The sequence below is a fragment of the Nuphar pumila genome, chromosome 2, assembly GCF_984573655.1.
Source record: "Nuphar pumila chromosome 2, dmNupPumi1.hap1.1, whole genome shotgun sequence".
Taxonomy (NCBI): Eukaryota; Viridiplantae; Streptophyta; class Magnoliopsida; order Nymphaeales; family Nymphaeaceae; genus Nuphar; species Nuphar pumila.
In genome coordinates, this window is record NC_143250.1 from 5,112,784 (window position 1) to 5,126,617 (window position 13,834).

The window sequence follows — 13,834 nt, forward strand, 5'->3', positions numbered from 1 at the left end:
ATTGAGAGAAATAGAGAGAGGAACAAAGATTTGCATATGGTTTTTATTGATTTGGAGAAGGCTTACGATAGAGTACCTAGGGACGTTCTCTGGTGGACAATGATGAAGAAAGGTGTTTCTCTCAAGTACATTCGTATAATTAAAGATATGTATGAAGGAGTAGTAACCAATGTCTGCACTTGTGGAAGGGTGACAACCAATTTTCCTATAACGGTTGGGTTACATCAAGGATCTGCTTTAAGCCCTTTCCTATTTGCTATAGTGATGGATGAGCTTACGAGATCAATTCAAGAAAATATGTCATGGTGTATGTTGTTTGCTGATGATATTGTTTTGATTAATGAGTCTAGAGCTGGAGTTAGTGCTAAGTTAGAATTATGGAGACAGTCATTGGAAGCAAGAGGTTTTAAGTTGAGTAAGAGTAAGACAGAATACATGGAATGTCGATTTAGTAAGCAACAAAATAGAGATGGGAGGAGTGTAGTGAAGCTTGGTGAGCAAGAAATATCGGTGGATGATTCTTTCAAATATTTGGGATCTATCATTCAAAAGTATGGAGAAATTTATGGAGATGTAACTCATAGGATAAAGGTTGGGTGGATGAAATGGAAGAGTGCAACTGGAGTGTTGTGCGATCGTAGAATGCCATTGCGGTTGAAGGGAAAGTTTTATAGGACGGCTATTAGGCCCGCTTTACTATATGGTACGGAATGTTGGGCTGCCAAGAGACATCATATTCAAAAAATGAGTGTAGCTGAGATGCGTATGCTGAGATGGATGTGTGGAAATACAATAAAAGATAAGATTTAGAACGAGGAGATACGTAAGAAGGTAGGCGTTGCACCCATTGAAAATAAGATGAGAGAGAATCGTTTACGGTGGTTTGGACATATTCGACGAAGGCCTAATGATGCTTCAGTTAGAAGGATGGAGAAATGGGAAAATATATTAGTTAAAAGAGGTCGGGGTAGGCCTAGGAAGACATGGATGAAGGTGATAGGAAAGGATATGAATGCTTTGAACCTCACCGAGGACATGGCATTGGATAGAAATGAATGAAGGAGAAGGATTCATGTGGAAGACCCAGAATGATTTTCTTTGTTAGTTCATATCGCCGACCCCAATTGTTTTGGGATGAAGGCGTAGTTGTTGTTGTTGTTGTTTGTTGTTTAAGCTCTTGAAGTGTTCTATTTTGATACATGGGTGGGTTTTTTAAGATTCAAAAAATCAATGGTCCAAATCTTTGTAAAATTTAGAAGCTCCAAATATCATTTTTTATCAAAAACACATGATATAGGTGTGGATTCCTTGTAAAACGACTATGCCTAACACATTTATGGGGTCAAAACTGCGAAAAAAACATCAGAACAGTAGAAAAATCCATCAAACATATATCATTAAATATATTTCATTAACCACCTTAACTCTGAAATAGATTTTTATTAATAATTGTAGCCATTTTTTATTTTATCTCAAAAAAAAAATCGGGGGCACTGCCCCGAAACCCCCCACTATCAAGCCAGTTTTTTTTTTCCTACACCCCTGTTTACCCCCCCACCCCCCCCCCCTCACATGAATCCTAGCTACGGCACTGATTATATATATATATATATATATATATATATATATATATATATATATATTAACGAGTCAAATATGTAAACTAGTATGAACCGAGATTTTTATAGGTTTTCTTTATTTTATTCTAAACTTTCAGCATACGAATGCGATCTACATGCATTTTTTACAGAAAAGGACTCTTGATTATCCGATTATGATGTATAAGAAAGATCTTTTAAGGCTTGAAAATCAATCGCTTAAAATTTTCATAAATACGCAAACATAAAAAATCATATTGTGTATCCGATTATAATGATCCAATAGTCATTTCCAAGCAAATGGACCATGCCGAATCACTACAAGAAAATACGTTGTTAGCGACGGACGTTAGCGACGGAATATTTCCGTCGCTAGTTAGCGACGGATTAGCGAGCGACAAATATTCGTCGCTATAATTAATGAATCTTATGAAAATAGCGACGGAAGATAGTCTGTCGCCTAGTCCGTCGCTAATTAGCGACGGATGTTGCGACGGACTGTTTTGTCGTTACGATCGCAACATTTACCGACGACGTTAGCGACGGAATCTAGTCCGTCGCTGAATAGCGACGGACTATCTTCCGTCGCTATTTTTGCGAATTTGATTTTACGTTGGCTTAGCGACGGAATTAATCTGTCGCTAAGCCGTCGCTAACTTTCGAATAACCCTAATCCCAGACAGCTTTTCCTTTTCTTCTTTCGCTGCTCCTGCCGTTCGCTGCTCCCGCCGTTCGCCGGTCCCGCTCCAGCCCGTTCGCCGGTCCCACCGTCCGCCGGTCCCACCGCTCGCCGCCCGGCAGGTAACTCCCTCCCGTTTCTGGCAGGGGGTTAACCCCCTGCCATTTCCGGTTCATACAGGGGGTTAACCCCCTGCCGTTTCCGGCAGGGGGTTAACCCCCTCCCGGTTCACGTAGGGGGTTAACCCCCATTTTCACGCCGGGGGTTAACCCCCTGCCGCAGGGGGTTAACCCCCTCCCGTTTCCGGCAGGGGGCTAACCCCCTGCGTTTTTCGGCAGGGGACCTTTGCCCCCTGCCTTTCCTGTAGGGGGTCGACCCGGGCAGGTGGTCGACCCCGGCAGGGGGTTAACCACCTGCCGTAACAGGCTGGGGGTCGACCTGCTGCCCGAACAGGGGGTCAGTTAACTCCCTACGTTCCGTAAGGGGGTTAACCCCCTATGTTTCGTAAGGGGGTCGACCCCCTGCCGGAACAACAGGGGAGTCGACCCCTTGCCAGAACAGTTTTTTTTCCGTGGTGACTTCATTTTAAAACAGTGTTTTTTTGTGCAGATTTTTCAACGGAACTCGCTTGTGCCCCGCCACCCGTGGTAAGTAAGTGACAAAAACAATGCAAATCGGGTAAATACCCGTGGTGAGTAAGTGATGCAAGCGCATCACATGTTATTTAATTTATTGAATGTAACACTTTATTGTTCACACACTCACTTAGTTGTTGATATTTAGGACTGCTTTATTGGAGTTCGGAGATCATGCTGAGCATGATTTTAATGTATGAATATGAAAGTGTTCTTATTTTTAGAGTACGGAGTCCATGCTAGGCATCGTAGTAGTTAGTGGGATATTGAAGTGTGTTTGCTGCAGGTACATGTTTGACATTTGTTTGATATGAATTATTTTGATGTATTGCAATGTTTGATGTGATTGTATTCATGCTTACATGTAGTTACTTTCAATTTGATTATGTCTTCCATGTGAAATTGTATACTGAAAGCATGCTTCAAATGAATGTATCGTGTCATGAATAGTTTGCACATGAAAATATTAAGTTATCAATGCATGCATCATAATTCTTGTGATTGTATGACATCATATATTGCATGATAAATTTGATATTTTCTTCATCATAACATTCTGATGGTTCTCTTTTAACTGGTTAGGATACTATTCGTAACATCATACGACAAAATGACTGCAAACCGTGAATGGATGTACCGTAGGATAGTGGACAATGAGTTATCGCATGAATATATGGATGGTGTTGACAATTTTATTGAATTTGCAACGACAAGTGTCAGTACAGTAGATCCCACAGGTCGGATTAGGTGTCCCTGCAAGATTTGTAAGAATAATCGATTTGTAGAACCTCATGGCGTTAGACATCACCTATACAGGAAGGGTTTTGTGAGTGATTATCAGAACTGGACGTTTCATGGAGAAGAATTTAGAAACAATTTTGATGCACGGGTGAATGTGGTGCACGATAATCCATATACGAATTTGATATTTGATGCCGCAGGAACAGAACTCGGTTCTGCTATGAGTTCTAGTGATATAAGAACTGTCGTAGATGAAGAATCACCAAACGATGTAGCTAGTAGATTTTATGATTTACTCAGAGATGCTGATGAGCCACTTTGGAACGGTTGTGAGAGTCACACTATCTTGTCTGCAGTTCTTCAACTAATGAATTTGAAGTCCGAGTATAATTTGAGTCAATCATGTTTTGACCGTTTGTGCATGATTGTGAAGAGTATGTTGCCTAAAGATGAGAAATTGCCACAAAATTTCTATCGTGCGAAAGTTATGGTCAACGCTCTAGATATGGGTTACAAAAAGATTGATGTTTGTCCAAATCACTGCATGTTGTATTTCAAGGAGCAGGAAAACGACATATCATGCCCGTCATGTGGGCATCCTCGGTTCAAGCCAAAGACAAGAGGCAATGGTAGCACGAGATCAAAGGAAGTTTCATACAAGTCGCTCCGCTACTTTCCTATCACTCCTAGATTGCAACGATTGTATATGTCTTCAAGGACAGCTAAACACATGAGATGGCATGCAAATAAAGTTCGACACGATGAAAACAAGATCACGCATCCTGTTGACGCTGAAGCTTGGAAGCACTTTGATCGTACTTATCAGAACTTCGCAATGGAAGTGCGAAATATTAGACTCGGTCTATGTACAGATGAGTAGATCAACTCCATACTCATGCTGGCCAGTATTTGTAACTCCATACAACCTTCCACCAAGCTTGTGTATGAAACGTCCAAATCTTTTCTTGTCTCTGTTGATCCCTGATCCGACCTCACCTGGCCAAAATCTTGATGTCTATCTAAGGCCATTGATTGATGAACTAAAAGTACTGTGGGATGACGGTGTTACCACGTATGATGCCCACAAAAAACAAAATTTCAACATAAAGGCCGCTGTTCTATGGACAATCAGTGGCTTCCCTGCATATGGTATGTTATCTGGTTGGAGCACACATGGGAGGTTGGCTTGTCCGTACTGCATGGAGGATTCCAAAGCTTTTAGATTGAGGCATGGAAGGAAGCCTTGCTGGTTTGAGTGCCATCGTCGATTTCTACCCAGCGATCATCCGTTCCGACGTCAAAAGAATGCATTTAAAGCAGGCACAACTGAAACGAAAGGTTCATCCTCAAGATTGTCCGGCATAGAGATTCTAAGAAGATTGCGATACTTTCCAGATGTATTAACAGATGCCCGTAGTCCTACACCCTTCCGTGGATTTGGGAAGGATCACAATTGGACGAAAAAATCTATTTTTTGGGAACTACCATATTGGCCGACCCTATTGATACGACATAATTTGGATGTGATGCATGTAGAGAAAAATGTGTTTGATAATGTGTTCAATACAGTAATGAATATTAAAGAAAAAACGAAGGATAATCCGAAGGCCCGTATGGATTTAAAATTAATATGTAAAAGACCAGAATTGGAACTCAAAGAGTATAATGGTAAAATACTGAAACCAAAGGCGAAGTACGTGCTCGGACCTGATCAAATAAAACATGTATGTCAATGGTTGAGACAACTGAGATTTCCAGATGGATATGTCTCTAACATTGCTCGGGCTGTGAAGATTGACGATGGACAGTTATATGGGTTGAAGAGCCATGATTGTCATATCTTTATGCAACGATTGATACCCCTAGCATTCCATGATATGTTAGACAAACCTATATGGGGGGTATTGTCTGAGTTGAGTGGATTTTTCAGAACATTGTGCGCATCGGAAGTCGTTGTATCAGATGTAAAGAATCTCGAGGACTCTGTCATCACCACTGTTTGTTTGCTAGAAAAGATATTTCCGCCAGCATTTTTCGATGTTATGGAACATTTGATCATACATCTGCCATATGAACTAAGGGTTGGTGGCCCTATGCAATATCGATGGATGTACCCATTTGAAAGGTATATGTTTTTTTATATTTGTCTCTTTAATGACAGATATTTAAAATTTGAAATATATATTATTGTCAGATGCATGTTCGACCTAAAAAAAAAGGTTCGTAATAAAGCCAGAGTAGAAGGCTCTATTTGTGAGGCGTACACTTTAGAAGAGATTTCAAATTTCTCATCTATGTACTTCGAACCTCATATTCCAACACGTTACACATGCCCGCCCCGTAACGATGATGGAGAACAAGTAACTGTAGCTGACAAGCTGTCGATATTTCAACCACTTGGGCATGCATTTGGTAGTTGCCGATCAAGGCTATTGACAGATCGAGAGCAAGATGCAGCACACATCTATATTCTTTTTAATTGCTCAGCGATCGACCCATACATCGAGTAAGTATATGTATATGCAACTCAATTATAAATCCTTTTATATTCTATATGTGGATACATGGCTCGGTAATATAAGTATTTGTGGTTTGCAGACGATTTGATCTGGAGTTGCAAAGTGAAGTTTCACATCTCACTGATGCAGAAGTACAAAAAGAACGTGAAACTAAGTTTGTGGAGTGGTTGAAACAGTTGGTAAAGAAGCTAACATAAATTTTGTACTTATAAACAACATTAAGTTACTTAATTGATCGTGATCACAATCATTGTTTATGTCTGTGCGTAGGTTCGCCATGGTGATGTTAAAGATCAAGGAATATGTGATTTAGAAAATGGTCCGACCAAAGTTGTGCAATGCTACAACGGGTATATCGTAAATGGTTATCGATTCCATACAAAAGACTACGGTATAAACAAATCAACGATAAACAGTGGCGTGTGTGTCAAGGGTAGCAGCTACAGTGAAAATGAACATGATTACTATGGTGTTATAGAGGAAATAATAGAGTTGACTTACTTAGGCATGAATAACTCGACAAAGCTTCAGGCATTGTGGAGGTGAATCATAAATCCAGGTTTGGAATATATGAACCATTCATATTAGCCTCGCAAGCTCAACAAGTTTATTATACTTCATATCCGAGTATAAAAAAGTCAGATAGAAATGAATGGTGGGCAGTTTGCAAGGTGAAATCCAAACTATACCCCGAGTATGATCAGTTACAAGAAGATGAGTTAGCTGAAGACAGTGATTACTATCAATCAGATGATGTCTATGACTTCGCTTATGGTCATGATGTTGCGCATGATATGCATGTCATATCTCCATTGGCCGATGAAACATTCATAGAAGAATGTGATCCAAATGATGTACCAAGTGGATGGGCAAACAATGAAGAAGAAGAAGAAGAAGAAGAAGAAAGTCAAACTAGTGACGAGGAAGAATTCTCAAGCTAGTGAGCAAAATCTTATACTACAAACCTCTATTTAAATGCATTGTAATACTTGATGTGAGTTGTATTGCAATACTTGGTGTGAATGATTAAAAATTTTATTTGAATGTATTGTAATACTTGATACGAATGATTCGAATGCATTGTAATACTTGATGTGAATGATTTCAATTATCTGAATGTATTATAATTTATGCAACGAATGATTTGAATTAGTGCAATACTTGATGTGAATGATTTGAATTATTTGAATGCATTGCAATGCTTGATGTGAATGACTTGAATGCATTGTAACACTTGATGTGAGTTGTATTGCAATACTTGGTGTGAATGATTAAAAATTTTATTTGAATGTATTGTAATACTTGATACGAATGATTCGAATGCATTGTAATACTTGATGTGAATGATTTCAATTATTTTAATGTATTATAATTTATGCAACGAATGATTTGAATTAGTACAATACTTGATGTGAATGATTTGAATTAGTGCAATACTTGATGTGAATGATTTGAATTATTTGAATGCATTACAATGCTTGATGTGAATGACTTGAATGCATTGTAATACTTGATGTGAATTATTTCAATGTATTGTATGGCATATGTTATTTGTTAGAATATGGTTCGTAGAGGTTATAGTGGTCGCTCATCCAGTAGTAGCCAGGCTCAGCCTTCATCTTCATGGGCTCCTGTGATAGGTATATCATATAACTAATTGGATGCTTGATTAGTTCAAATGCGCATTCTGAGAATTTCTAATGTATTTTTTTACAGATGATGTTGCGCCTGTACACGACCCACCTACACCAGTTGATCAAACAAGTCAACAGCCAACATAGGAAACAGGGTCTTCTCAGACTGGCACAAGAAGACTCATTCGAATAGTGTATATCGATAATCGACCGTAAGTATCTTGTTTTCAATTATTGCATATCTTTTAAATATTTTATATTGATATTTATTGTGTAACAATTCATGTGCAACACGAGGTTTGAGCCACAAGAAGTAGTACGGGAGATTAAGAATTCACTTCTTCAACATCTACCAGGACCAGTTGCTCAATGGAAAGAGTTCCCAAAGGAGGTGTTAGACAGATTGTGGTCCTCATTCATGGTATACAGTTGTTCCTCATAGTTAATGTGTTTCATATTTAATTTATTTAAGTAATATCTACTAACTTTCTGAAAATATTTGTAGGCTTCGAATCGCTTCGCAACTACGGTGAAAGAAAATGATGCAAGGAAGGTGTGGCAGAAGGTGGCTGCCAATCGATTTACAGACATGCTGCACACTATGAAGACTGCAGCAAAAAAAACATCTGGCGTAGTAGATGATCCATTACTGTGGAAGGGCCATGGTCCTATTACTATCAGGAGAGACTACTGGGATGAAATGTGCGATAAGTGGGCGGGAGATGCATTTAGAAATCGCTCTGCGAAGGCTGCACAAAATCGATCGAAGATGCCCGAAGCCCATCTACACACAGGTGGATCTATGACATTTGGGAGCCACCTAAAGAAAATGGTAACTCATCAATATATAATATTAATTTTATAAGTATTGTTGCAAACTTGTATACTAATTCTTTTGTCATTTAACTTCGCAGGAAGCAGAAAAAGGAGGCAGTGTACCATATAAGGATGTATTTGTAGAAACACATAAACGGAAGACCACGGGAGTCTTCGTATCAGAGAAGGCCAGAACGACAACGGTATGTATTAATTCTATTAATAATCATTGCAATATATATGCAAGTTATCATAATGTTATCATTAATTATTAATGAATACTTTAAACATTATTTTGTAGGAGGCATATGAGCAACAGATGCTAGAGCGATATGGCGATGACGCTACTCAGCATCCATCATTTGATCCTACAGCATGGGTGACTGCAGCAGGTGAACCCAAAAAAGGTCGCGTGTTCGGGTTTGGGAGTAATATGAACACTTCACCAGTTATTGGTTCTTCCAGTTACGGCTCACCGACTTCTTGCGCCGACATAAGCTCCAAGCAGCCGACTATTCTTTCCAGTGATGATGTACGCCAGATTGTTAATGAATCACTGAATAACTACTTCCAATACACCGTCGCCCCCTTTTTCCGAAATGAGATCAAGGCCGCTCTTCAGGATAGGGGATCTTCGATTCCAGGTCCTTCTCAGGTATAATCACATATTCAGTTTTTTGTCTGCCTTAGAACACATATGAGCATAATCGAATCACATATATAACTTTTTGCCTGCCTAAGAACACATATGAGCATGTTATAATCACATATTCAGTTTTTTTACTGCCTTAGAGCACATATGAGCATGCTATAATCACATATTCAGTTTTTTGACTGCCTAAGAACACATATGAGCATATTATAATCACATATTCAGTTTTTTTACTGCCTTAGCACACATATGAGCATGCTATAATAACATATAGAGTTTTTTTACTGCCTTAGAACACATATGAACATGCTATATATCATTTATGATAGAATCACATATAAATTTTTTTGCTTTGCCTGCCTTAGAGCACATATGAGCATGCTATAATCACATATTCAATTTTTTGACTGCCTTAGCACACATACGAGCATGATCGAATCAGATATATAGTTTTTTGCCTGCCTTAAAGCACATCTGAGCATGGTAGAATCACATATAGAGTTTTTCTAGATGCCTTAGAACACATATGAACATGCTATAATCACATATTCAATTTTTTGATTGCCTTAGCACACATATGAGCATGATAGAATCACATATATATATATATATAACTTTTTGTCTGCCTTAGAGCACATATGAGCATGATAGAATCACATATAGAGTTTTTTTATTGCCTTAGATCATACATGAGCACATGATAGAATCACATATAGTGTGTAATTTATTTCATTATATTTTGTTTATCAATACTGACTGTTTTTTTCTTGTGTAGGCTGCTAGCGATAATCAGCGTAGTGGAGCTGAAGGGACAGATAAAGACAATGAACAAGAAGACGCACAAAATCTTGGCGATGATTAGAGGACTGTGTTGAAGAAGTTTTATTTTTTTATGTTTCCTAATTGTAATTGTTGAATTGTAAATAATTAAACTTGTTAATTTTAAGGTAGAACGATTGATTGTTGTAGATTCTTGTTATATGAAATTTTTTGTGTGGTTTGTTTTTTATTTACAGGAAATATAAATTGTACAGGAAATAGAAATTGTACAGTTCTCGGTATTTAATTTTCAAATAAATTTTTTTAAATTTTTTTCGTGTTTGCGACGGATTAGCGATGGAACCATCCGTCGCTATTCATATTAATCTAGCGACGGTATAGCGATGGAAGTAAATCCGTCGCCAAGCCGTGGTCGCCGTTTAGTACCGGCGGATTGGCGACGGAATATAGCGCTCGTTATTCCGTCGCAATTAGCGACGGACCTGGCGATGAAATTATTCCGTCGCCAGTTAGCGTCGAAATATTCGCGACGTAAGCATACTGTCGCCTCGTTGTCGCTAATCCGTCGCTACCCATGTTAGCGACGGATTAGCGACGGAATGTGGTCGTCGCTAATCTACTGCTTTGTTGTAGCGAATGCATCTGCAGGGTTAGATTCTCGCAAACTCAAATCACCAACTTGCCATTAAACTCAATCAAACTAACACATATATGATTTCTGGCCTAAATTCTAGATGAATGAAGATATTTTTTGGCCCTACATTGCCGCGTTTTGATCATTGCAAAAAATCTGTTTCCTTTCTTTGAAGGCACATGCTTTCTTTTGTTGCCCTTAGTAAAACAATAAAACACTTTTTCTTAGTGTGCACAACTAGCAAGCAAGGCAAGTTTCTAATGCACAAGCAATCGCAACCAACATGCCACGGCTTTACTTTTTTTTAGCTATTGATTGCGATGCGAAAGCAAGCCACCAACCAAGTCACTAAACTGTAAAGTGATTTTGTCTGTGAACAGAAACATTTTGCCATTTTTTTTTTAATTCTATATGCTCAGGCGTGTTCTATTGAGAATTTCACAAACGCAGCAATAGAAAAATATAAAAAAAATACAAAATCTCAAACATTTTCATGAAATCAAATAAGAATTTACCTCTGTAGCTTTGAGGTTGGAAGTCTTTCTCTCTCACTCACTACCGGGTCAGTACAACCAAAAATTATAGAAGTTCCATATGCATCCGGTCCATTTACATCCTTAGTTCAGGGGATCTGACAATTATGCTGGATCTCAGATCCAAGGATCTCTAGCCCACTTGGTTTAGTCAGGCCGTGTCAGATATCTAGCAAAAATCATAGCTCAAACCTGACGGAGATGCTAACATTCAAGTTGGTATTATTTACACGAATACCCGAACATCCATGTTCAACACGAGTCAATTAGTCGAGGCAAACCCAACCGATTAAGGGTTTACAAAAACACAAAAAAATAATTAAAATTCCTATGTGGTTGACAGAGCAGCATAGAAAATGGTTGGATTCAGGTTAGGTCCAAAACCTTATTGGCTCAGCACAAGGAATTACCAGATTTCACCAGCCTTTTGGATCATGTTATATTGGATCATTTATTTGTTGACATAAGGATTCAAGTTCAAAACACACATGGGTGGTGCCCTTTGCCACAAGGTTGAAGCTGAGTGTACTCTTCGTGGGCAGGGATAACCTCGAGGGTTTTACCAACTGGAAGCCAAAGTTTGGTGATGAGAGTTTTTGCCTTACATTATCCAAAATAAAAAAAGATTCAAGTTCTAAACCCAGCTTGCCTTAAAAAAAAACAGTGTCCTTTCTATATCTACTTGAGAGACCCTGTACTGGTAAAGCCATTTTAGAGCCCAAGTGAAAAGATCAGGTTTCATATTATTGCTCAAATATTTATGCATTAAGCACTCCATTTTGGGGATAGGGCTGTCAGTTGTGGAGCCCAAGGCCGGATGGAGGGTGATCAGGGTGCTTAATGCACAAATTTTGTGCCATGTGATTGCACGGGATCCAGACTCTTAGGCTCTCTCTCTCTCTCTCTCTCAAAGGAGCCGAAAGAAATCCAACATTACCACTTATGAAGATCAACAAAATGTTGAACCCATGAACAGAACAAGAGCAAAAACCAAAACAAATAAAGAAAGCAGAAGAGAAAAAGAACATCAGACAAATAAAACGAGCTCACACCGGAGCCGCTTGCCCAGATTGCGGCAAAAGAGAGGTAGCATCAACAGGAGGGAGCGGAAGATCAGTAAGATGCATAAGCAAGATCACATTTTATGCACTAGTTTTTTAATGTTAACCGGAATTTGACGAAAATGAGCATCGCTTCACGCCATCCAAACAAACCACCAAGAAGTAAGCAATCACATCCGCCAGATGAACCTCCACCTCGTGTTGCGCCTAATACAAGCCGGGCCCAAGACCAGATCTAGCGCAAAGGACTCCTTAACAAACACTTCCGGATGCCTCCAGGTCTTGCTAAAGAGTTCCATAAATATTGGGCAAGACCAAAACAAGTGAAACATAAATTCTTCTGCAGCTTGACAAAGCACGCACCAACTCGAGAGCTGAATGCCCCACTTCTTTAAATTACTATGGGTCTGGATCCTATCGTGCAAAATTAACCAAGCCAGGACTCGAGAACAGGGAGAAGGACCCTTCGCCCAAAGCACATCCTCGAAAAACCAATTAGTCCTCAGGAGGAGCAACGATCCATAGACTTTTTTGGTGAGGACTCTCCGCTTGGCGCTAGCGCCCACTGCAACCACTGACTAAAATTTTTGGAGTCCTCAAAATGGTCTCTAAAGCAGACTAAATCCCTCAACCACGATTTACATAAGTGCGAGAGCGCCAAACCTCGGGTTCCCAGATGAACCGAGATAAGAGCAAGAGCCTCATACTTAGCAAGAAGCAAACAAGCACAAGGGTTATCTGGTTGGTGAGTCAACTAACATTGCTTGGCGACAAGAACAATGCTCCACAGTCTAGGCACAGGAATGCCTAAACCAGTCATACGTCGAGGTAAAACCATTGAACGCCAACCAATCAAGTGACGCTTACCCTTGAGTTGACACCCAGACCATAGAAAACCTGTCAACAAGCGCGTCAGCTGCTTCTCTACTCCTATAGGCATCACAAACATAGACATGAAAAATTCTGGAATAGTTGAAAGAACATGTCTGACTAAGGTTAGACGGCCAGCAATGGAGAGATAAGACGACTGCCACGAAAGCAATTTATGCTTCACTTTTTGAAGCGTCGGAGCCTAAGCAACAGAAGAGAGGTGTTTCACTTGTAACGGCAAGCCCAGGTACATAATAGGCATGTCAAAAATAGTGTAATTAAAAATTCTTTTTCCAGCTGCAAGCATATCGGCATGAACATTGAACATGCTAATAGAGCATTTGGTATCATTTAGAGAAAGCCCAGATAGGGAGAAGAACTAAATGATAAGCTTGAACTTAAGCATCTGTTGAACATTTGCACGACAAAAAATGATCATATCATCAGCATAAGTAAGAATATGACCTAGAAAGTCTGAAACCTGTAAAGGATCAATGAAACACGATACCGCAGCCCGCTTAAGCAAGAACACAAGACCCTCAGCAACTGCATTGAACAACAAAGGCGAGAGGGGACACCCTTGCCGCAAACCTCGCCCCAGCTTGAACCAATCTCCTCTAACACTATTGATATTTAACATGGCCTGGGCATTTGAGACCAACTCCCTCACCCAACCAAAAAA

At 39.4% G+C, this 13,834-nt stretch overlaps 1 protein-coding gene across 1 annotated transcript; it reads left to right on the forward strand.

Annotated features, from left to right (window-relative positions):
* Nucleotides 1–8,797: 8,797 nt before the first annotated feature.
* On the forward strand, nt 8,798–10,323 carry LOC149844556 (uncharacterized). The gene is made up of 2 exons (XM_089994787.1): nt 8,798–9,277; nt 10,050–10,323. The coding sequence occupies exons 1-2, from the start codon at nt 8,942–8,944 to the stop codon at nt 10,134–10,136; spliced, it is 423 nt and encodes a 140-aa protein (XP_089850913.1). The 5' UTR covers nt 8,798–8,941; the 3' UTR covers nt 10,137–10,323.
* The last annotated feature ends 3,511 nt before the right edge of the window (nt 10,324–13,834 follow it).

Coding starts and splice junctions, on each gene's coding strand:
- LOC149844556 (XM_089994787.1), top strand. CDS start 8,942: ATGCTAGAGCGATATGGCGATGACGCTACTCAGCATCCATCATTTGAT. Junction 9,278..10,049: donor CGATTCCAGGTCCTTCTCAG/GTATAATCACAT, acceptor TTTCTTGTGTAG/GCTGCTAGCGATAATCAGCG.